Source organism: Hermetia illucens, chromosome 4 (genome assembly GCF_905115235.1).
Source record: "Hermetia illucens chromosome 4, iHerIll2.2.curated.20191125, whole genome shotgun sequence".
Classification (NCBI taxonomy): domain Eukaryota; kingdom Metazoa; phylum Arthropoda; class Insecta; order Diptera; family Stratiomyidae; genus Hermetia; species Hermetia illucens.
In genome coordinates this window covers 4,148,655-4,174,275 of record NC_051852.1, presented here as the reverse complement: position 1 = coordinate 4,174,275, position 25,621 = coordinate 4,148,655, and the positions used below count along the sequence as shown (strand labels likewise).

Here is a 25,621-nt window from a genome sequence, read left to right as displayed (position 1 = left end):
CAGGCTTGGCAGAATCATCTCTGCAGGTGTATCGATGCAGATGGAGACCATCTTGAGGAATTTTAACCGTCTTTGTACCAATCGAATGAATACATCTATTTTTAAGGTCGCATTACTTTTATAATGCTCCCTGTATGTGTACCCTTTTCATACTCTGTAATTGCCTGATGGACTGCTCTGCCAACTCCGATGTCCTCTCTGCAACATCAACTGTCACACCCCTATCCCGAGAGCATGGCGGTCCTACAATGCCCTACAGCTTAGGTCCTTAGGTTCTGTTTTGTTAGTTAGTTTTAAGCGTAAATAAAACCACTTACTTGCTCCCCCCTCCGAAGGTAATATGCAACTAGGAATTTACTTGTTGTGCGTTGTCTTTAATTAAATAAATGAAACCTATTGAAAAATCGCACCACCCATAAACTCTCCAGTTAAGTTTAGCCTTTCAAACCCCCTCCATCCGGAATATATTCTTCACAAAGGCCTGATGACCGGGCCCGGAATTTTCTCGAGGGAATTTGAATCCGGATAGTGGTAATAGGGGGCCCGAATAATTTTTGGCCCAGATTTGTATATTTTCAACACTGGCTCCCTTTTTCCACGTAATTTTCACTCCGGGTACGAATTTTTTCTCTAGGGCCCTGTCTAAACTCCATAACGTTTAAATCACACGCGTATCTCCAATGCCTAAAAAAGTATCAGATACAGCAGAAAGATTTCTTATCAAACTATCAGCGTTCACATATTGAACTTATCTTCACCTCATAAAACTACTACCAGAAAGATCGCAATAAGATTTGAAGCGAAATCGAAATTTCGCAAAAAAAAACCCCATCGATCCTGAAGGTCACATTAGTGTCCAATCAACAATTCTATTACACTCATCAAATATGCATAATTTGAATCTTCTCTTCTCAGTCGGAATAATTCTATTAATTGAATCTTTTCCCCTAGAGCCATGCGTGAGATCAAATTCTCCAAGTTCACAAACTGCCAGTGCTGATATACTCGTACTGGAACAGTTTCAGACGCCACCCCAGCCACGATCAGCACAATCTGACCGTCATACAGCGTCAAACCGCGATACCCACCATTCATTGATAAAACCCAGCTACGCTTAGTAAGTTTAGAGCCACGGTTCGGCAGGCTGTGTCTTGGATGTCACTTCCGCGATATCTAAGATTGTCGCTAGTTCGCTTGCAGGGTGATCAGTGAGCCCAAGGTGAACCTCTGTGTGTTCTAGGTGTATAGTGACGAACAGGTGATCTATCCGCGAGATAAAGTTAAACAATAGCCTTTGCGCTGCATTTGTGGCGCAGGTACAATCGGCAGGTTCAAGACTATCTTTCAGTAGCTCTAGCGCACGCCGGTCTAAGTATCTATAGATGCTAGTCGAGGCATTAGTCAATAGTCAGCAATTACCTGTGGGCAATGGAGCGTTTCAGCTGGAAGTTCTTGTTGTTGTGTGTTTTCTATTTTGCCGCGATCAGTGTTATGCGTAATGTTTACAATCGTTACCTGAACGTTGATAGTGCTGTGGAAGTTCTCTAGGATTCGCCGTGTTAGCATCATCACCCGGATACCACCCTCTCAATCTGCGTCACTGCAGTATCTGCTCGAATTACAAATTGGTGGATTTGACTAGACCCATTGATTGAGACCCTCGTTAGCTTGCCTCATATTCCCGTGAAATAGCCCATTCAACTATAATGAACCGCCAGTGGTCAGCTTGTTCGTGAGTGTTTGTTTGTTTTTACTGAAACGTAGGCACATTAGCATAGTTTTCCGAGTAACCTTGCCATCGTCGCGTCTACATACGAGTACCCCGGCCACCTTTAAGACATCATTTTGGATTACTCATCGAAGTAGCGATCAACGACAACGATCAGTTTCCCCGGAATAGCAAGTGAGTAATAGGTGAATAATTTGAGGCTTATTGTCGCTTGGAAGCCACTGTATCTTGGGATGCTGGGAAAAGATGATCATCGCAATCGCAGTTACTGCATCGTTGTGATGACGCATCACGATAGTGTGGCGTTAACGTGGAGAGTTCTCTTCTCTTTTGACTGTATTTTGATGAAATTTCGGCCCCAAATGGAGGGTCGGCCAAGGACATATGATACCGCCACCGCAGATACAAAAATATTCTTCAAGGACTCACTATTCTTATCTTTAACTTTGCATCTAAGAAGTCATTCTTCTTTAAGACACACACCCTTCTTTAAAACATACCCCCCTAGTCCCAACGGCAGCCTTCCACTATGCACCCATATCCACTCTTCGGCAACAAGGGTAATTGGTACCCCTGTTAGTACGAGCCAGTAGACCATGTTCAGATCTGTTTGAAATTGACCTTTTTTAATGAGTGTTAATTGACACTAATTCGACTGGAAGGCGCAGCAGGCATTCCTCGCCATCTTCACTCATTTGTAAGTATTAAAAACTAAGTAATTGCATTGTCTCCGGAATCGGATTCTTACTAACCAGAAGTAACAAGAACACCATTCACCAGGCATTATTTGAACCATGGAGTCATTCATTTGTGTAGATTAATTGATATCAGCGTCAATTCAATTCAAATGCCTGTTTTGGGTGTAACGTTTTTTTTTGAACTACAAATTTCGTTATTTACATGGAGAGTGAGGAAAGTTGAAATGATGCTTGGGCTCTGATGACTCGAAAGAATAATTGTTCCATATTTGGGTACAGACAGATACTAGGTTAATAGTGCTCCCCTTTATAGCAGCCAATTTTCAATTGAGTGCTTCTGTTCATCAGAGCATGTAAAGAAAATTAAACTGAATTTGGTTGGTGTTTTGAAACTCAAACGAAGTCGTTCTAGTCGTTCTTTGAGCCATCCACCTCCATGTAAAGTAACTGGCAATAATAGAGTGTTCTCTCATCATCTAATTTGTTAGATAAATTTCAAAGATAACCAAATCTAAAGTGACTATGCACTAATAAATATGGAGACAATTTTTTATTTATTTATCTTTTTAATTTATTCTATCTATCAAAAAAAGAAAGACAAACCGATTAGAAGAGAGGGGGGGGGGGGTATCCTCTCCAAACGAATGTTTCAGGACACACATGAATTACCTTGATTACCTGGGGCTAGTCTGGCCTTAGGGAGCCTGCAAATCAGGCTTTCACCCAGGGGAGGAAGAGAGATATTGGTTCAAAGAACCACCGGCCATCGGTCCCAGACTGGTCGAGCTCTATCTTTTTCGGAACAAGAACCTAAACATAATACGCCAAACGAGTCCACCTGTCAGCGTTTCTGAGCATCTTTCTAACAGCTGTTATCCAGAAGATAAAAAATTGTTTAAGCTTTTTTTTATTTTCTACATCATTTCTCATTGATTTTTTACTTCCCGATTGCTCCGCCAGCCTGGTGACTCTCACCTCGCTACCCACAGATAGACGAGCCACTCAGGCGGATGAGTTTCACTTCGTGGTGAATTGCATCATTCCCGTGCGCCTGTCGTGCCTGTACCTTCACACTACTCCATCTCCAGCTGATACCGCGCTTAAGCGACAAACCCGACTTTTGGCCCCCCCCCCCCCCCAACTATAGGAGCGCAGATCAAATCTCACGCGCCGTGCACCCCTTCTCCCTGAAACCTCATCTCCGAAGATAACAGGCTTTAACCTGAACACGGAGACGTTCTTGGGACTATCACCTACGTCAAGCGTAAAGTAGTGCTCCCCTCTGTTTAGCACTCCATATGGACCATCATATGTAAGTGCTTCCGGGAAGCATCCACGCAAACCAAGACGTCTGTGCAGACATCCAGGCCTTTTGGGGGTGTCAGCCCTCGTCGAAGAAAGATGGGATAGCGAGGGTGATTTAAATTTTGCCACGGTGTCCCGGCGCAAACGCAAAAACCCAGTGCTGAAAAGGGCGGACCTGGTATCGAACACAGGATCGCAGGGAAGTCTCAAATCCGCCCCGTATGCTAACTTGGCGGAACTGGCATCAAACTTTCCGCGATAGACTGTACGTAGGCCAAGTAAAACGAACGGAAGAACTTGCGACAACGAGTAGTCATCGTGTGCCTTCAGTGTGGTGCTTAGAGGTGGCGGTGAGGAAGACGGGACGGCAACCCTGTCGGCTAAACCAAAACCAAGTGGTCGAGGAGAACCTCCATAGTGGTGGCACCGGGAGACGCTGTACTCACTTTGGTTTGCCGGCCGTGATGCAGTAGGCGACTGCTCCAAAGGCCTAATCAGGGCGATCAGACCCGAGTCTGCACGGGGACTCATCTGAAGTGGCAAATTGGTCACGAAACCTTACCAGGGGTACACTGATACCATGGGAACCGGGATAGCGCTTAGACTCTCATACTTCGGGTGGACTTGCGGTTGGCTCCCTAGTGAGAGTTTCATGGTGGTTGTGGTTGTGCTCAAGCGAGAAGAGACCTTCGAGCCTCGGCGTGGTGTTGCGTTTCAACACGGGTGCCGTACTCCTTAGTTCGGTAGAGATTTAGGTATATCTTGCATCCACCAGTATGAATGCTAAGCCCTGCACTTAGTATCTTAAGAGGACCGTAGGATTTAGTCTCCACGAGAGGTACCTACGTTAAACACCCAAGGGCTTAACTGTGCTTTCAGTGTCCTATGGCAGCGTTCCAGCACCCCATTGGATAGCGGGTGGTACGCAGTCTTCCAATGGCGTTTGAAATCTAAGAGTTTGCCCAACTCCGAGAACAGAGTAGACTCGAACTGCATTCCTTGGTCAGTAATAACTTCGGCCGGAACTCTCAAGCGTGGGATCCATTCACAACAAAGGACCTCGGCCTCGATTGTGCGGAAATATCGGCCACAGGTATTGCTTCAGGCCACCGCGTGAACCTATCGATGATTATGAGGCAATACCCATGAAGCCATGTAAATCTCGCAAGAGGTCAATAATGTCGATGTGGATCGTGTGAAAATGCTTTGTAAACCGTGGAAATGAGCCTACCTCTTTCTGTATGTGCTTCGTGACTTTACAGTTCTCTCATGCGATGTACTCTATGGCCCAATATTTAACATCCTTATTCATTGATGGCCAGAAATATCTACTAGTGACAATCCGATTCGTTGTCCGAATGCCTAGATGCGCAAGATCATGTATTGCATGGAATACTTTCTTGCGTAAAGCGGCCGGAATATATGGCTTGGGTCCCTTTCGGAGGTTGAACCGAACAGCGTAAACTTGCGAAATGTGTTTTTATAGTTGTCCCTGAGGCTCTGAAGTACTGTGTTATCCTTCTGTGCGTCGGCGATCGCCGAAAATTCGACCGTGGCAGGGATTTTAACCTCTAAAACGCGTGACAAAGCATCTGCAACTACATTATCCTTGCCGAACACATGTTGGATGTTCGAAGTAAACTGGCTTATGCAACTCAGGTGCCGGAGTTGGCGAGGGGACGCTTTGTCGGGCTTCTGCTTAAACGGCAAAGTAAGAGGCTTGTGGTCCGTGAACAATGTGAACGGCCTGCCTTCTAGAAAGTATCGGAAGTACTTTATTAATATGTACGCTTCTAATTGGTTACGATCATAGGTGCTATAGTTCTGTTGAGCTGTATTCAATTTCTTAGAAAAGAAGCTCAACAGTTGCCAGATTTGATTCACCTTTTGGTGAAGGGCAGCACCTAACGCCATGTCTGAGGCTTCGACGAATACGGCTAAGGGTGCATCTGTTTGAGGAAATGACAGGAGTGTAGCTTTAGCCAGCTATCGTTTGGTTAGCTCAAAAGCCTGAACAGCCTCTGTAGACCACACAATCACGTGTGAGTTTTTAGTCTTGGGTCCAGACAAGTAGGCATTGAAGATAGCTTGATGTTGTGCGGCTTTGGGCAAGAATCGACGATAGACGATGTCCAAAAACCTTCCCAGATCCTTAACCGTCTTAGGTTGTGAGAAGTCTATGATGGCCTGAACCTTATCTGGATCCAGTTGGATTCCCTCAAGGGAAATAATGTGGCCTAAAAACTTCACCTGTTGTTGAAGGAATTTGCACTTTTCAACGTTAAGTACAAAACCAGCATCTAGGAGACGTTGAAAAACGCGTTCGAAATGTTCCAAATACTCAGACTCCGAAGAAGGGGCCACCAAAATATCATCCAAGTACACGAAACAAAAGCTAAGGTTTCGCAGGATAGAGTGGATGAACCTGTGAAAAGTATGCGCCGCATTGCACAGAGCAAAAGGCATCCGTGTGAACTCGTAGAGTCCTAAGGATGTGAATATTGCCGTTTTCGGAATATCTTCTGGAGCTACAAGGATTTGATTGTACGCCTTGGCTAAGTCCAAGGTCATGAAAACACGGCAGCTAGCGAGGTTATTCGCAAAGTCGTGGATGAGTGGTATAGGATAGAATGGTCTGAGCATTCAGACGTCTGTAATCGCCACATGGTCTACAGAAGAGAAAACTTGACTGTGTTTTTTTTTTATTTTCTACATTACTTCCCACTGACTTTTTACTTCCCGATTGCTCCACCTGGCTCGTAACTCTCACCTCGCTACTCACAGGTAGGCAAGCCACTCAGGCGGGTGAGTTTCCCTTCGGGGTGAATTGCATCATTCCAGTGCGGAGCCTGGACAAATCCATGTTAATTAGCTTGCGCCTCCACAGTATCTTCGTAAAGTTGCCGATGATCCCATCCAAATTTTCACAAGAGAAAAAATGTGGCCGGCGCCCTCCACCATTGCAGAACACACAGTCAGGGAATTGAACCTTCCCAATCTTGCACTGATAAAGCCTGAAAACGTACATGCCTGCTTAAAAGCTGGGTGAAGGAATAATCAATCTCATCCTCCTTTTGGTTCAACCGCGAACCTAAGTTGCTAATAAGCCGCGCAATCTGTCTGCCTGTCCTGAGTGTCTGCTGTCTCTAAGAGATTAGATTTTCGTCTGCTATTTGTAGTCCTGTCTAAAATTAATGGACAAAGGGTAGCTTCCGCCAAATTCCATTTTTTGTTTTTAAACTTAAATATATAATTCGGGAGCGACTTACCTCCTTCATCAATACAAAGCTGCCCTTTGTAGTTTGGAGGCAGCTAGCCCTTGTCAATTTATTTTTTGTCTGCTGTCGTTCTTCACGAGCAACAACCTTCCTTAAGTGTCTTCCTTTGCACTTGTAAATCATTTTCGGTTCCTTGGCAAGAAGGGTAACTCCCGGTCACTCCCGCGACCATCCTGAGTATCGATTCTGAGATAGGCAGATACCACCATCAAAGCAACTGCAATATACCTCTCCGCCAAGAGCATAAGCCTAAATCTCCGAGTCATCGAACAAAACGGGCTGCATTGTATGCATGAAAAGACGTTTCCTGCTTAAGGTAGGACTCCCAACGTTTGTCATGAGCCGATTTAAGGCCGAAACTCCAGCTACGGCGTTGTATGCTGCTGCTTTGATTTATTGGAAATCACTCAAGGTACTTAACTGTTGACTTCGACTATTTAATAATTCGATATATTCCAGCCCAAGACTGAAACGATGAGCAATCATCCATCGGATTACCCATCCTATCAGTATGCTAACTCTTCTTTGCGCCTACTCAACATAGTATCTCCGACTTTTCTGGTATGTCGAATCTTAGCAAACTATCGTAAAAAGTGTTCGAGACGTCCATGATGTGCCCCTGTGCTACCTGTAACCTGATTTTCACCCTCATCTGGTTCCCAGCGTGTCATAGGGAAGGGAGCGGACTATCAGATAACCCCTCAATATACACAAAAGATAGCTCGGCGTGTAAAATGGATTTTCTAGTGTATCTAGCATAACTGCAATGTTCCGAAATTTCAACCATTTCTAACACCAGGTGTTGCGAGAAGTCACCATTAATGGCATCACCGGCAGCGCATATCGCTTTGGCGAGTCTACTCCTCACGAGCTTTTCGAGCATTTTCCCGACTGCATGTAGCATAAAGAATGACTGGTATGTAGATAGGAACTCAAGGTCTCATTTGTCATAGCTGATCTGTGCCAGCCCTGTCACTTTTCAGTGGCAAAGAAAATTGCCACCTCCAAGCGAAACCCGTCGATGGTGGCACACCTTTGCCGGGATACCCTCGGGTCCTGGTGCCTTTTTATTTTTTTATGGAGAAGACTGCCTCTTTCAACCGTTTCATGGTGAAAAAGAAGCCATCCTCAGCGCCTTCTAAGCTGTTTTCATCAATCGGAACAGGGTCATCTTTTTGGCATTAAGTGAACAGTGCTCTGTTTGCCTAAAAAGGTTATGAACGGACAAAGTCTCGATGTAGCAAAACTACGAGGAAGGCCGAGAGCACAGTGGGAGAGCACAATATATACGGACACCGAGCAATTGTTGGGCTTTCAAGATTGGAGGACGCGGTCACATGACCGAGATAATTGGAGGACAGCGACCTAGACGGCCAAGGCCCTACGTCGGGCTGCCAAAAAAGAGGCCCCTACAGAGCGGAAATAAAAAGGCGCTGGGCTGTAATGTAAAACGTTATTAAAATCGGCTCAACGTCCGTCTGTCCGTCACACGCACTTTTCTCAGGAATGGCTACATCGTTTGATACGAAATCTGCTGAGAACTGTGAACTGGGGGAACTGTTAACGGCCAAACATGCACTAAGTTACGTCTTTCTACGTAGAGTTTCATCCTCATAGATGAAAATAGGGGGTGTATAATTGTTTTTTCACTGAATATAGCTAGTCATGTTGGGTATCAAATGAAAGGTCTCCATTAGTACTTTCCAAAGCCGATCTTAGTTTCGACATTGGGTTCGACATTGGGTTGGCGAGGAGTGCGGGGAGTCAAAAATGATAATTTCTTTAACGGACGCATTCTCAGAAACTATTGATAAAGTTACAGTAGTTCAGTCTTTTCCGAATAAATTTGAACCATTGAGTGAGCACTTGAAAAGTATACCTATGCCGCTGGATCAAGTCAGCAGTTTGGATATCTTTCGATAGCCAAGCAGCGATCAAGGTCCAACCAGGTGAACTCTAAACTGGTATGGGAATGCCTTGAGAGACTGAATACACTCGGTTCGTCCAACAAGGTCTGGATACTTTGGGTTCCAGGCCATGCTGGGTTGGAAGGCAATGAGGTAGCGGATGAACTAGCCAAGAAGGGAGCAGGGATGCCTTTGCACTGGCCAGAACCCTTCTGTGGAATCGGAAACGGTTTCATGGCTATGAATCTAAGAAACGAAGAGAAACGGTTGAGGGAACTATCCAGAGTGCTTATTGGGCGATACGAACCCATGCGTACAAAGGATTGCTTAAACCTCACCAAAAGGAACCTCCGAATCATAGTGGGAATTCTCACTGGTCATTGTCGGCTGAACTATCACCTAGGGAAGCTAGGGATATCTACGGACACTGCCTGCAGGTTTTGTGAGGAGGAGGACGAAAGAACCAGAAGAAACTAAAATCTAACCATTCACGGAAGGGGGGTTTCCAAGGCTAACTAACTCCACCTTACTACTTCCTATCTCTCTTTTCAAGCACAAATTAATTTCCATTAAAAAACTATCTAAAATTTAAACTGAGTATCTTTTGGAATACTGAGTATGATGAGACCAGAAAGACAAATTGTCAAAATTTGAATAAAAATTTCTGTCACGAACATCTAACGAAATGTTGTTCCAGGAAATATTTAGTAAAGTTGCTTCACTTCCTCCATTCATACTTTTCTTTCTAATCGAAACATTCGAGCAAGTTTAATTACACTCATGTCGACCATATGTATGTTGTGTGGAAAACAATGTGCAATTGATATTTCACTTAGTAGTCACTTGCAGCAATCAGTTTGACATCATAAACCGCGCCAGCTACTCCAGCGAATACAATACGAGTATGAACTTCATCTTGAATCCAAAGTTATGATTTCATCGTAATTAATATCATGTGAGAAATGGGTTCACTCATGATTTCCATGATATTTTGCTTTATTTATGATTTTGTATTTTTCATTCCAATTTTTTTCTGAAAATATAAAGTTATGAGTCTATCAAACAGTAGCCAATGGAGCTCTAGTGTAGTTACTAGTACATACCAGTGGCTTGGTCCAGCACCATTATGACCAGTTGCTAAGTCATTTGCTTTCTCTTTGTTATATTTGGATTTGTGTTCAATAAAATAATTATGGATTATGTTCTGAGAAAAACTTCTCAGTTTATGATAAATTAAAAGATTTTCTTGGAAGGGCTCGGACTACGAAAAAGATAAGAGATTTGTATCTCGACAAACCTATGTAGATTTTAATTCACCGGTTTATTTGGATGAGTATAGTGCCTTGTGACGTGCTTTTAAATTCTTCTTCTATAAGGAATATAACTGTTGATATAAGGAAGATCTGCCCGATACACCAAATATCTAAATTCAGACTTCTTCACCTGGCCGGATACGGAGGTCACCCCCATGGCTCTTTTTAAAGTGAAGGCAGAGTGCGATAAAAGATGCCAGAAAAATGATTCCCTCTTCCATCATGCCAATGCACCGGCCCACGTCTCGGTTCTTCTGAACCATGATGCGTTAATCCGAAACAAGGTTTCTGTCTATCTACATCCATTTTACTTTCTAAAATCAGCCCCCCCCCCCCAAAATAAAATCACGCTAAAAAAAACGTCATGATATGCGTGGACAAAGCAACTGAAAGCGCTTCTTAAGGAAGCCTTCCTAAGCCTAGCGCAAGGGGGCAGGGAATGGGTTGACCATCTCCTCCAATCCCGAATTTTTCTCCGTAGCCCAGAATAGAGACTTTTACAAAGTTAGATATTTTGTCAATATAGTGGGATACCTATGCACTTGGGGTTGAAATTTTCGGCCATGCTTACATGTCAGTAACACGCAAAAATGTATTGATCGGTCCATTCATTATTAAGATTTTGTGTGAAACAAAACCTTATCATGATTCAATGTCTGTCTATCAGTCTCAGCCAAGCAGCGATCAAGGCACTTAGGTCCAACCAGGTGAACTCTAAACTGGTATGGGAATGCCTTGAGAGACTGAATACACTCGGCTCGTCCAACAAGGTCTGGATACTTTGGGTTCCAGATCATGCTGGGTTAGAAGGCAATGAGGCAGCGGATGAACTAGCCAAGAAGGGAGCAGGGATGCGTTTACACGGGCCAGAACCCTTCTGTGGAATCGGAAACGGTTTCATGGCTTTGAATCTAAGAAATGAAGAGAAACGGTTGAGGGAACTATATAGGGCGGGCCTACCAGGGATGGAGCAGTCTAGGGTGCTTATTGGGGGATACGAACCCATGCATACAAAGGATTGCTTAAACCTCACCAAAAAGAACCTCCGAATCATAGTGGGAATTCTCTCTGGTCATTGTCGGCTGAACTATCACCTAGGGAAGCTAGGGATATCTACGGACACTGCCTGCAGGTTCTGTGAGGAGGAGGACGAAACCTCTATGCACGTCCTGGGACACTGTCCGGCACTTGTGCAAAGTAGGCCGGTACATCTGGGAGAACACTTAATACCAGATGCAAAGCTGAAATATCTGGAAGTGGGGAACATACTAAAGTTCCTAACGGTTACAGGCCTGCTTGAGATACTATGATCAATAGGTACACTATAACCAGTAAAAGGGGCACAATAGTTCTTCAAGGACGCGGTGCGACTTTCCCTTAACAGAATAATAATAATCAGTCTGTTCGTATTTTTTTTAAAGGAGGTGGAAATCTTCATAAGACACTAGCCTAGACATGCCAGTGTGTGTCATTTTTAAACACAAAAAAAGCGAAGGACTTGATGTTATATACGTTCGTCATCTCATCTGCTAAGATGTCAATCGGCACCGTTCCTAAGATGACGAACACCATATCTTCAGAGAAGTTCTTCTGTAGATAGTATTCAATTTTTGTGCGCTAGATAAGATATGCAACGCCGATCCCCAAACTAGGATAGCATACGGCTAGATGGCTCTAAGCAGCCTGTAAGTACCGCGAACCTGCTAAGTTTGGCATCAATCTTGCTAAAGGCATACTCGTGGTGGATGCTTTTTCGCAAATATGTTCTATGTGTTGCTTAAAATTCAGTTTTTCCTCTATCATCACTCTCAAGCATTTGATGCCGACTTAGAAGTTACGATATGATTCCCAATTCCAATATTCTAATGTAGGCGTAATTTCTCTTGCGGTGCTTAGTGATGGGGTCCGCTTCCGTTTTTCCTACACGAGTGCCAGTCTAGCACTCTCTAACGAAGTCTGATCTGCACTGATTGCTTCGCTTGGCTACAACTCAGCATCCTCGAGATGCTTTGCGACCTCCTCCGGCACCGGAAGGTTAAGTACATTATTATCCATGATGTTTCGAAGTAGTGGGCCTAATACGAAGCCTTGTAGAACACCCGGGAAGACGAAGTACTCCTGAAGTCCATCATCGTTGTCATACTGGAGCGTCCACTATCGCATGTAGCTATCGACAATAACAGCGGGATAGGTGGGAACACCAATCGTCGCCAGAAACTTTCGTATAAGGTTCTAATTGGCCGAGTTGAATGCTTTCCTCACATCCAGGGTCACCACCACGCAATATTTGCTGGGACAACCCCTTCCCAAAATTGCATTTTCGGTAAGACAACAACCATTTTGATGACATGATTGATCTGGCTTTACGGAACTTTTGCCGCCGATCTGAAAGGTCTCCTTGGCTCACAACGACCGAGTGTTATACTATAATAAATTACCCGCTCCAATATTTTCTCCATAGTTTCTAGAAGACATATGAGTCTATTGGAGGACGGTTCTCCTCGATGTTTATCAGCCTTAAACAGCACCACCAGCTTTTGTCGCTTCCATGACCCAGGCAAGATCCCCTCAGATATGCACGCTTCAAACAAGCGAACATATCTGTTCTGGGTTTCACGGCAAGCTTTAGATCCTTAGTCCGTATTCCATCCAGACCCAGGACCTTCTTGTCACCGATTCGACCGCAGATCTCCAACAGTTCGTCTCTGGTGACTGCCGGAATCCTTGGCACATCAAGGGGTCGCTGCAAGGTGTTTTTGCTGGGGAAATAACCCCTGTATGATTTGTATCAAAATTATCTGCGGAGATGAATGGCCTCCGAATTGTCCCGTCACGATTTATTAGGCGCTACCGCACGGATTTAGTTCCGTCCCCGAACAAAGCTTCTTAAAACATTGCCTTCCATTGGCTTCCTTCTAGCTCCTTTGCCCTCTGAGTCGTGCGTCGGAGTCAAGTAGATCGTACCAGTAATTGGGTCTTCTAGCGAGGAAGGAGCATCTCCTAGGCATAGATGCGTCACATACTTTAGCCATACATTGTATGGCATGGAGAGCTCTTTCCGTGGAGGTGCCTATTTTGCTGGGCTCGTTTAGTCACACTTCCGTGAATATTTGTTCATCCATTGCCCAGCACCCCAGCACAAAAGTCAGATCTACAATTGAACCGGGCCCCCTTTCCAATAGGCGTTTACATCATCTTCGTTCCAACTGAGTGAAAGCTTCTAACAAGCACCGCTTCTTTGCTTTAGTCTCCCTCCTGCTCCACTTTTCACCATTTTTAGTATCTTCGCATACGATATTTTTGTTTGCCTTTGAGCGACAGCCGACATTCCCACTTTGGGCACATATTTTCTCCATTCTAAACTTTTTGTTTCATTCGCTGGCCTGGTCAGAACGTAGGTTTTGTGTAACAGCAACAAAACCCAATTAAAATCGATTCACTGTCTGCCTGTGTGTCTGTTACACCCCCTTTTCTCCAAAACGGCTAACTCGATGCGAATGAAATTTGTCTATCTGTTTGTCTGTCGCACGCACTTTTCTTAAAAACGGCTAAACCGACCCGAAAAAAATTTGGTGGACAGATGGTACCTATGAAATCCCACGCATACAGTGAGTGACATAAATTTACGTGGAGTTTAAACAAGGGCTACATATATATTGTCATACGAGGGCTATATATATAGTCATGTGCGGTTTCAAATGAAAGGTGTTGAGGATGCTGGGTGTCCTGAGTCCGCATCAATTTGGTTGCGGACCGGACCACTTGGGAAGCAACTTACTTCCTTTTTTTATAGTCCACAGACTCCTCTTTTTGGGTTAAACACCCACCCAGACACCTAAAAAGTTGACTGACGGGGTAATTATGCCGGTTACCACGAATGACAGTAAGATTGGTTCCTTTTTTTCTGCTGGAATATTAACTTTTCTGCCCATAGTGTCAATTACATGATTTTATCAGAACTTGAGGCAAATCAAATTTTTTTTAGCGGCTTACTTTTCAAATTTTCTCTAGTTCCGGTATCTGCTCAAATAAATTTACGAATAGTACATTATCAACTTTTAGAAATTGACTAAAAAACTCCCCTTAAGTTCATCCCAGGTGTACTAAATTTTGCACCGACGTAGAGGATAGTCTCCTGCATACACATGACAAATTCCATTGAAATCCAACGCTTAGTGTCAAAGTTATAGAAGTTCAAACTTATCAATTTCGTGCTAATTAACAGCATCCTAAGCCATATAAATAAGATGCTGACGTCATAATTAACGAGAATAATTGAAATTCGAGTGAAATATTAAAATTCCATTCAAGAAGAATCTAATTCTCCCTAGCCCTTTTTAAGGTTTTGTGTAAACACAAAGCCTTATTAAAATCGGTTTACTCTCTGTCTGTCCGTCTGTCTGTCTGTCCGCGACAGGCATTTTTCTCGGAGACGGTTATAGCGATCGACACCAAATTTGGTAGAAAAGTGGGAACGCTCACGGTGTGAACGCTCACGCACACAGTGAGTTACATCCTGTTACGTTGAAATTAAGGGGGGTCCCCATACATGCAAAAGGGGGGTGTACAATTTTTTTTCATCAAATATAGTCATGTGGGGTATCAAATTAAAGGTACTTTTCAAAGCCGGTCTTAGTTTTGACATTTGTTGGAAAGGTGGGCAGTGCGGGGGGTTGAAAGTGATCACTTCTTTAAGGGGACCCTTCTCAGAAACTACCAAACCGAAAAATCTGAAAAAAATCAGGAGGCAAGTCCACCCAACAACTGGCCTATGCTGACGATATCGATATCATGGGAAGAACCACCCTGCCTTCATCCAGATCGACCAGGCACGGTAATAGGCGCGAGATCTTGGGCTGCACATCAATGAAGGCAAGACAAAATATATGGTGACAACGTCAGTATCGAAGACAAACCAACCAACAACATCAAACCGCACTGGTCAAACAGGAAGAATAAGGATAGGAGAATACAACATTGAGACCGTTGACAATTTCTCCTATCTAGGGTCGAAAATCACAACCGATAACAGCTATGAAATCCGCGCACGGCTGTTGTCAGCCAACAGAGCCTATTTCAGCTTACAAAAATTGTTTCGCCCGAAGCGTCTCACCATAAGGTCAAAGCTCTTACTGTACAAGACAATGATCTTGTCAGTCCTCATGTATTCCTCGGAAACTTGGGTTCTTAGCAAGAAAAATTGCGAACACTTGGCCGCTTTCGAGAGAAGAATCCTCCGAAGAATTTTTCGCTCCCTACATGAGTATGGACGATTCCGTCGCCTACACAATGACGAAATCTATGAGATACCATTACCGTCCGGTTGGGGATAAAATCGGGCTCAATAGGTTACGGTGGGCGGGTCACTTAATCCATATGGATGAGGATGATCCCACCCGGAAAGTCTGCAAGGGCAATATCTATGGTAAAAAAAGAAGATGAGGCAGACCCTGCCTAAGATGGAGCGATGACGTAGGCCAGGACGCCAGACAGCTTTTAAGGATATCGAATTGGTGGACCTCGGCGCAAAACCGGGATGCCTGGAGTTCCTTATTAAGGCAGGCCTAGACCGGATACCGGTTGTTGCGCCGTTGATGATGATGATGGTTGCTGAAAATCGACCTTACTTGAACCGCTTTGTTTCCTGTAAGTTCATCTTGTTGTTTCCAAATGCCTTCCTTTTATCGATCTTGAATTTGTTGATGTTTAACCAATGAACCTCTCAAATTATTGGCATATTTTCATGATCTCACTTAAAAAAAAAATAAGTATAAGCACGCAAGCATGTAAATGTAGAAAACGTTCTAGGAATACATTTCTATTGACAGTGCCAGACTGCAATATTTGTTCATATTTGCATATTTATGGAGCACCTTCGCTAGTAGCTGATATAATTAGAATTCATAGCACGGAATAAATATTGGAGCCAATACCCAGGGGCGCTGATAATGTTAACTAAAAATTCAAATGACTAAACTGCGGGGATCAATATCGCTATTGGTTCAATATAAATCACAGCTCTTTCCCGAAAATATTGACCCCCGGGGCTCCAAAAAAGGAGACTTGATAACAAGCTTAAAGGGGGGAAATTTATTAAATTATAAATAATTCTGTTCAGCTAGTTAAAAAGATCGTATTTTCCCGACGATTCTAAAGGACTTTTCAAATTGGCATACCAATAGCTGGATGGAGCTTTTAGTGACAATAAATTTGTGTCCCCATAAATAGTTCGCTTCCTCTTGCTGGGATCGAAGATACGTCATTTATAATGCATAAGAAAACGCATCCAAATGTCTTCCGTTCTTTAAGTCCAATAAAACTCAAAACAATCGAAATCCACCATACTAAGATACTAAGTGGATACAGAATTACTGATTTACTGCATATGCACTGCATACAAATCATATGAGAGGTTTCACATGTTTAGTACCACATGAACATTTTCTCCATCTGTAAATTTTCTTAACTTTCCATTTTTTTCGGTTAAAGTCATTGCATTTCCCATGCGAAATGGAGCCAGTGTAGAAACTTTTATTTATTTCTCCTTTGAAGTAGCAGAAGCGTGACAAAATTTGGCGACAATGACTAATTGGTATAGGCCCCATGTGTACACTGAGTGCTCCCCCTTTTGGTTGATTCAAAATTGTTGAGTGTGTTCCAATGTTTTGCTCCAGTGATTGTTCAAGAAATGTTTCGAATATAAACAGTGAATTAATGGAAGCGTGTATAGTGAACTAACTAATCAAATTCCATTGCTATTGTGCGTAAATGTTTACATTTGTTGATGGTAAAGCTTGTTGAAATGGTTTGGAAGAGCTTCAAACAATGGGGGTAAAAAATTCTGAATGTAAACAGATATATTATCAAACAGTACAAGTATCTATTTGAGAAGAAAACTTCATGAAGATACATGTATCTTGTAATGAACTTAGGTGGATAGAATGATCAGAGCGATCATCCTAAGTGGCCGACAACGACCTAGAGGGCAGACCTATCCCAGAAACCTAAAAAAAATGGCCAAGTTGACCGTGAAGGTCCGCCCGCAAAGATTGAAGCTCCATCAAAGTGCTCGCTCGACACGTTCTTGCACGCCTCTGTGCTAGCCAGGCTTGGAAATGTGGGGGGGTCCTTTGAGCGCTTTGATCCCTCACGCTTCATTACTACCAAATCAACGTGTCTATTCCAATGCGTGGGTCCGCACCGGATTCCAAAATAGACAATACTAGGGAATTCGCGACGGCCTATCGAATAACAACCAGAATGCGAACTAGGAGGGGAGGGGAGGGGAAGTTCCACGACGGATCACAGTCCCAATTATTGCCTCTTCCGCGCGGCCCCTGAGGCTTCCACTCTTCCTTGACATCCTCAGGCTAGTTTGTCTTTTCTTTTGAGGATGTCCCTTGATACAGGTTCTGCGGGAAAAAGGAATGGATACGAACGAGAGGCAGGGGCCTGGGCGTCGACCCATAATCGGGGGGCGCGAACAAATCAGCGTTGGACTTCGGCAACCTGCGAAGACTCCGCCTATCCAACGACAGACAACACCCAACAGGGAACTTCTAGCACGGCGACTCAAGCTAGAGGACCATATGATGTGATACCGGAATCGCCGTCGATGTCATATCTAGAAGCCCGATTGATATCGAGGCTAAGTATGTTCGTTAAAGAGGTGTTGGATGAGGAATAGCGTTCTTCCTCCGAGAGTAGATCGACCCCCAGCACCTGTTTCTCTTTCATCGCCATTACCCCCGTTAACTCTCCCATCCAGTTCATCGAGACGGCTCCGCAGCGTGATGTCCCCGGACAAAATAAGGCACATCGTGAACTCTTGGGGCTTGAAATATGACGGCTCCGAGGGATCGCTGCCAATAGAAAAGTTCCTTTTCCGAGTCGAATCCTTAGCTCATTCGACTCTGCAAGGGAATTTTTCTATTCTCTTGGAATACGCCTACACTTTGTTCACTGGAGAACCGGCAGACTGGTACTGGGAGTATCGGCAAGGCAACCCCGACGCTCAATGGCCGGATCTGCGGGACGCTCTCCGAGATCAATTCCGAGATCGTTAGCTGGACATTGATCTTTGGGAGCAGATTCGGAGCCGGACTCAAAAAGATCGTGAACCCTTCGCGGAATTTTATAAAGGCATCCGACGTTTGGTCTCCCGACTCCAGCAACCGCCTAAAGAGGCTGAACTGGTGGAGACTCTGCGGCGCAGTCTAAGACCTGAAATCATGCGAGCAATTTTCCCTATTCACATAGCTACAATTCGTAAATTGCGTGATTGGGTAGAAAAATTTGAAAACCAGCTAGACCGCTTGGCCGTACGTCAGTTGGCTAAATTTTCGGGTCCAAAGCGTCATTTGTCGGAAGTGGACGCTACCGAACCTTCTGGTGTACTCGGCAGCTCGAGTCGCCATGACATCCCCGAAGCAGAGGTCGAAGCTGTACAGCCCAGGAGTTGTTGAAACTGTGGGGATCTAGGACACCAATGGCAAGATTGTATGGGGGTCGTCGGTTTTGCTCCTAATATCATGAAGCCACAATGTCCCCGTTGCTCATTGCAAAAAAACTGAACAAATCGTTCCCTCGGGGAAGGGAGCCGCAGACCTCATTTGCCACATTAACACTAGTCCCCTCGACACTCGGTCCGCCTTTCGTGGTGAAGCGGTCCCACAACTTAGCTATGAACTACCCGGATTTGACCCCACCACCAATTATTTCGAGAACACCGATGCTTTCGGTTCTGAGGCCGTTGCACGTGAGACTGCAGCAATATCACGCGGCCAGAGAATGGATCTTCGGAGTAGCAGAGATGGCGACGAAAACTCTTCGTTTACGCCAATATTGGCGACGAATAATGCGCAACCCTCGTCTCTACTACTCTGCCATTCTCACGAGTCGGTCCAGTAATGATATTCGCCCGTATGCGGTTGTGACAGTCTTGGGTGAACGTGTTTCAGGACTGATTGATACCGGAGCCTTTATAAGTTACTTAGCTTCGAATTTCTCCCGGAAAATTATTAACGACGGTCGGTACAAGTGGGAGAAATTACGCACCGATCTCAGGACAGCCGACGGGACTAGCCACTCAACATTAGGCAGAGTGTCGGCTGACATCACGTTTTGCGATCGGACGGAATCGATGTCGTTCCTCCTTATCCTGTCGTTAAAGCAAAATCTTTACCTTGGAGCTGATTTTGTGCGCAAGTTCGGTCTCGCACTGGACTTATTTGTACCTTCCATTTGTTCAATCGAAAATGTCGAGAACGTCAATCAACACCAGTTGACGACATACCAGCGAGCAAGGCCCGAGGCTGTCATTGGCAGTTTTCCATCCTTCGAGTCGGAGGGCTTAGGACGTACAAGTCTAATGACACACGTCAGCGATGTCGGCAGTAATAAACCGATTAAACAGAGACACTTCTCAGTCTCTCCCGCCATCGAAAAGCTCCTCTACGAAGAGATTGATAGGATGCTGGATTTGAGAGTCATCGAAGAATCACAAAGCGCCTGGTTTTCGCCAGTTACCCTTTTGGTGAAACCTGGTAAAGTGCGACTTTGCCTTGATGCACGTACAGTGAACAGTGTAACCGTGAAGGACGCTTATCCTTTAACTCTCATCGAGGGGATCTTCAGTCGTCTCCCGAAGGCTAGATTCGTTACGAGTCTCGATCTGAAGGATGCGTTCTGGCAAATTCCTCTGGATGAGGCGTCCAAGGATAAGACTGCCTTCACCGTCCCAGATCGGCCACTCTATCAGTTTGTGACCACGCCGTCTAGGCTCTGCAATGCACCTCAAACCATGCAGCGACTGATGTCCACTTACGTCATCAAGTGTTTGTATATTTAGATGACTTGCTGCTTATTACAGAGACCTTCGACCAGCACCTGGCTCTCTGTATGAAACACGCTGGCTTGATGTTGAACATCCGGAAGAGCAAGTTTGTTATGAAGGAAGTTCAATACTTGGGGCACATCATCGGTAACGGGACGATTTGTACCGATCCCGACAAGGTACATGCCATCAAAGATTTTCCGCGGCCGAAAACCATCAAGCAACTGCGGCGATTTCTTGGGATGTGTGGGTGATATCAGCGATTTGTGCCAAATTACGCTTCGCTCACTGCACCGTTGACAAACATGCTTCAGAAGAAGCGTCAGTTTTGCTGGTCTGAGGAAGCCATTTCTGCCTTCGACGCTCTGAAAACGAGTCTCTCCTCGGTTCCAATTCTGCATAGCCCTGACTTCTCCAAGCCTTTCGCCATACACTGCGACGCAAGTCAACATGGTATAGGAGCGGTGCTGTTGCAGAAGACAGAGGAGGGACATGAAGTTCCTATAGCGTATATGTCGAAGAAGCGAAATCACACTGTCACTGAGCAGGAATGTCTGGCAGCGGTGGAGGCAGTGCGCAAATTCCGAGCTTATATTGAAGGCACCACATTCAAAGTGGTAACTGACCACGCTTCGCTCAAATGGCTGATGAACCAGTCCGACCTTCACGGCAGACTGGCCAGATGGGCATTGAAGCTTCAAGAATTCTCGTTCATCATCAAACACTGGAAGGGATCACAACATCTGGTTCCGGATTCTTTATCTCGAATGTATTCACCAGCGGAGGTGGATGCTTTGGAGAGAAGTGGGAACAACGCAGACGTGGATTTTGATTCACGACATTTTCGATCTGCGGACTATTTGCAACTGATAGAGCGTATTAGGAAAATTCCAACAAACTCCCTGATCAGGAGGTGTGCGATGGATTGGATGGATGCAAGCGAACCAATCATGCTTCAGGAGATGAACTGCAGGAACAACAGGCTTGGAAGCTTTGGATTCCGGAGGAGCTGACGATGAAGGTGATCACCCGTGCCCATGATCTTCCTTTGAGTGCACATGGGGGGGTTGGTAAAACTTTGGGTAGACTGCGGTTGTGGTTTTATTGGCCTAAAATATTTTCCCAGGTCAAGGACTATATCCGCAATTGTGAAACGTGCAAGACGTTAAAAGCTTCCAACCAAACGCTCGGCTTCTAATGGGAAAAGCGCTCATCTCCGATCGGGTATTTCAACGCTTGTATATCGATTTGATTGGCCCATACCCCAGATCTCGCGCCGGAAATATCGGAGCAACAGTGGTTCTCGATTCTCTCTGGAAGTTTTCATTTGTGGAGCCGATTAAACGGTTTACCGCGAACGTGCTGACTGAATACTTGGAGAAGAGAATCTTTCATTAGGGTACAGTTCAAATCCGTGGCTTTCAATGATCTTCTGAACATCTATCTCAAATCCTGCATCAAAAATATTCTAATTACGACCTACCCTCCTCTTCTCATTTTGACTCCTACATTCAACTTTTCATCCCTTCACAGAATGGACCACACAGACTGGAAATTAAACAGATTTGGAATGAACGGGATGAGTACAACTGCAGCAACTTTTGCCGCAAGAATATGGAACGAAACGAGCACCGAACACGCAGAATACAGTACGAATACAGGAGAGGACGATGTGGATGAGATTAATCGGTAAGTTTCTTGCAATAAACCCTGAAACCGTGATATAGTCCTTGAGTTTTTGTAAGTCTTAAAAATATATTCAACACAAAAAGAATGAAAAGTTTTATCTACAAATTCCATAGTTTGGATATTTACATAAGCATTTGTAATTGCATATGATAAGGAAAGCAACGTGATAGTCCCAAGTCGGGGATAAAAAGGACTCTCACGATTCGCAGGAAAAAGATTGGGACTGAACTGGTTAAAATACGATAACGTACTTATTTCATTTGCGAATTTTGTTTTTCTCTAGACTTGATTTATTTACAATGCTATTATCATTATCCTTATCTATTTTTCATTTTTATCAGTACAAGATTAGTTCGTTAAAAATATGTAAACATAATTGATATCGCAATACAAGAGAAAAACCCGCAAACCTGCAAAAAGCTTGCAATCCATATCTTGCAGAAAATATGTTGAAAATGTTAGTCCTCCGCTATTACGAGTATTAATGTGCAATCTTTGACTCATGGATTTAATCACATTAATCAAATGCATAATTGATACCGACATTACTTGAAGTAACACAATCCCAAAGTCAATTAATTGGAATTATTTACTTGTATTCACTCGATGAGGACTTACATTCGTTGATTGTAACTTTCACACCCTTTGCTATTCTTCTTTCTTTATTTATATGTAAATCAATAGACATACATATTTCCCTTCTTGCTGAAAAGTTTCTCTTTGAATCTCTCCATTTAATCGTACAATATTTAAGGAGCTATTTACTCCCTTCTTTAGTACAAGGTCTTTCTATTTCTCTATTTTGAGATTCTTTACTATCTTTTTCTGGACTATTTGATAGTAAGAAAAGTCTCGCACCCTCTGAAGCCCACCCGCGGTCGCACCAGCCCAAGCCACGTGAGACCACCATTACGTTATTACTTTGCGGGGTGCGTTTGCTCTTAGGCATTCATACATAAGCCAGTACTCCTTCGACCTCAGCATCCCTGCAGCTATATTCTCCGGAGTCACTCTCCTTCTCAGTGCTTGGTTCAGACACCTTAGCCTGCCTGCGAAAAGTACTTCTCAAAAAGGCGAAGAAGAAATCGAAAGTACTAATTCACCCAGAGACAATTGTTATATTCAGTAAGGGCAATCTTATGTACGCGGAGATACTGAAATTCGAAGGACCCAGAAACTCGATCTCATGTTTGAGCTGAAAAAATCTTGGGCCATCAGTTTTGGCTTTCGTAACAAAATAAAAAACTCACTTAGGGAAATGTCACCGCACGGGCCCATAAATATGAGATTTATATATAATGTAAGGATTTCGACGAAGTAACATCCAGGGAGAAGCTAGAAGCTGTCAACGGCAGGAAAAGTTCGAATCGCATGGGTTGTCTGCCGTCTGAACGAGCAGTTCGTTAAAACGGTGCTTCAAGTACCCCATGTTTGGACACTTCGCGAAGGCAAGCATCGACGACATCCATTGGTCTCATCGGTGCAGAAGGTACGATGAGAAAATCCATAATGTCAAAGAATGAAAGGACGGGGTATTACCGAAAATAATAAATCGCTGCAATTCAGGAAGGCATTGCCTACAATGAAAAACTGAGGTTCATTCAAATAAGCCTCAATCATTGCTGGCTCTTTTCGGACTTACTTGAGCGGGGCATTTATGAGTCTGAGAAGAAAGTTGACATCGTAAGTTAACTATACAGGAACCGTTACGGGGGCATATGGGCTACAGACTTGACCGGCGGAGCGACGATATTGGTTTGCGGTAAGTACCTTTCGGAAAGGAGGGCCTGCTTCAGTCGTGGGCCTGATCTTTGTTACCCCTGCAGTGACGCGTTGTGTGACCTGGCACGTTAGTGAGACCTACCACAACAACGTTCACCAGGAAATTATCTTCGAAGTAAGAAGATAGTCAGACGGTTGGTAAATAACATAATCAAATCCCAGAGCGACATCAGCCTGGTACGCAAAAGCTCTGGATAAGCAAACCTTCATTGAAGTGTGGCTGGACCGATCTACTAAGGCTGGCGGCCCCACGGGAAAAGCTCCCCATGTCACACATTGCATCTCTACGGCATGTGATACGTCCATGCATAGGAGATGCACATTCCCCAGTGGTAGACCCAACTACTGATAGAATAGTGAAATAGTCAGAAAAATGGCCCCGAGGACGGTAGGTAGGATTGATGAAGTGCAAAAAAAGCATGCCAGCAAGGTAGCACGCGAGAATCTCAAGCTGGCCATTGAGAGGAGCAAAAGGAAATGTTTTAAGGAGCTCTGCTAGGATGCAGATTTAAACCAGTGGGGGAGCGCTGATACCACTCAGAAAACTGTGGATGTGGCGATAATTCCGGCAGTAACCACAGACGGGCTGTTAGAATTCTGCTGCAGAATAGGTGAAAATAAAGCCGTGAAATCTAAACCGGACATGTTCGCCGAATTGTTTCAAGCGTGCATGTCCGAGGAGATATTCCCTACTGGTACTGTGCCTAAGGCTGGCAAACCTCATGGTGAGCCATTTGAGAGCTACTTGTGAGAACGACGCTCTGGTACAACACCGTGGATGGCCCTCAGATGCCCCACGGGGCTCCGCATTGGGCTCGCTATTGTGGAAACTCTTGAACATCCGCGTTCGGAAGAGGCGACGATTGTGCTTCCAGAGAATCTCAGAGATACTAAGTTGCACCCATGCGCACCAATCAGTGCTGTAAAAGCCTACCTAGAAAGCGCCGGACTGGTATTTGTGGTGGAAAAAATGGAAGCGGTCCTGTCCTCATCACTAAGCCCCGGACGAGAAATTTTGCTCGCATTAGAATTGGGAATAATATCATAATTTTCAAGTCTACCATCAAATACTTGCAAGTGATAATAAATGCAAAGTTCGGTTTTAAGCAGCACACGGAGTATATTTGCGAAAATATATCCACCGCCAGTATCACTCTGGCAAGAATGATGCCGAATGTAGGAGGCACGCTTTTGTAGCCTGAATGGTGAGTTCCAACCTCGCATGTATGCAGTCCCAATTTTTTGGATCAGCGCTGTATATTTTATCTAGCGCACATAAAGAGATTTATAAATTATATGACAACAACAATGGGACCACTCAAACAGGTTGATCCCTAACATCAGAGAGTGGCTGGACAGAAAACATGGAGAGATCAATAATAATCTCACCCAATTTCTCCCCATGGAGGACACCACCAATACCCGCATAGGTTTACATTGGATACAGATTATCCAAATTGCGATGGGATGCCGGAGGATCCAGCGCGATAATTATCCGAATACCTGGAGTGGTGGAAAAAAGTATTAACTTAGAGGAAACTCATAGTAAATGCTGGGTAGGGTAGGGTAGGTTTTGATGCCACAAACTCCTAAGACCGTGACTGTTGTTATAGGAACAGGGAAGCGGAGTCCAGCTGGCTCGGATCTTCAGAGCCAGCCCGTAGCATTCACGAAGGAAAGCAGCTCTCCGACCCTGCAACTAGAAATCTCACTGAGGTCCCCAAAGAATGGTTTACCCAGTGTCCGCAGCCTGGCTCGAGCCAGAGCCGGGCAATCGCAGAGGAAGTGCATGAGGGTTTCCCTTCCTTCTCCGCAGCTTCGGCAATGCGAGTTGTAGGGTAAGCCGAGCCTAGCGGCATGGCCCCCTATGGGCCAGTGCCCCGTGCAGACCGCCGTAATCTTGAATGCATTTGCACGCGTCTGGCACAGGAGCTCTCGTGATCGGGCTATGTTATAAGCGGGCCAAATTCTCCTTGATTTGGCACAGCTTGTAAGCCTTCGCCATCTCAGGCCCGCGGCTGCTAGGTAGTGCGAGTAGACTCGGCCCCCGACAGCCGCCAGCGGAACACCGACTGTGTTCCCCGA

At 44.6% G+C, this 25,621-nt stretch overlaps 1 protein-coding gene across 2 annotated transcripts in view; it reads left to right on the top strand.

Annotated features, from left to right (window-relative positions):
* The first annotated feature begins 1,035 nt into the window (after positions 1 to 1,035).
* The window catches only part of LOC119655195 (G-protein coupled receptor moody), a 47,158-nt gene continuing 22,572 nt past the window's right edge, over positions 1,036 to 25,621 (top strand). Inside the window, exons 1-2 of one of the 2 annotated variants that reach the window (XM_038060965.1) lie at positions 1,036 to 1,903; positions 21,599 to 21,754. In XM_038060965.1, the coding sequence (XP_037916893.1) occupies positions 21,600 to 21,754 (155 nt within the window). In that variant the 5' untranslated portion in view covers positions 1,036 to 1,903; position 21,599. Of the gene's footprint in view, positions 1,915 to 21,598; positions 21,755 to 25,621 lie in introns of both variants that reach the window. The other variant, XM_038060966.1, reaches the window with a different exon arrangement.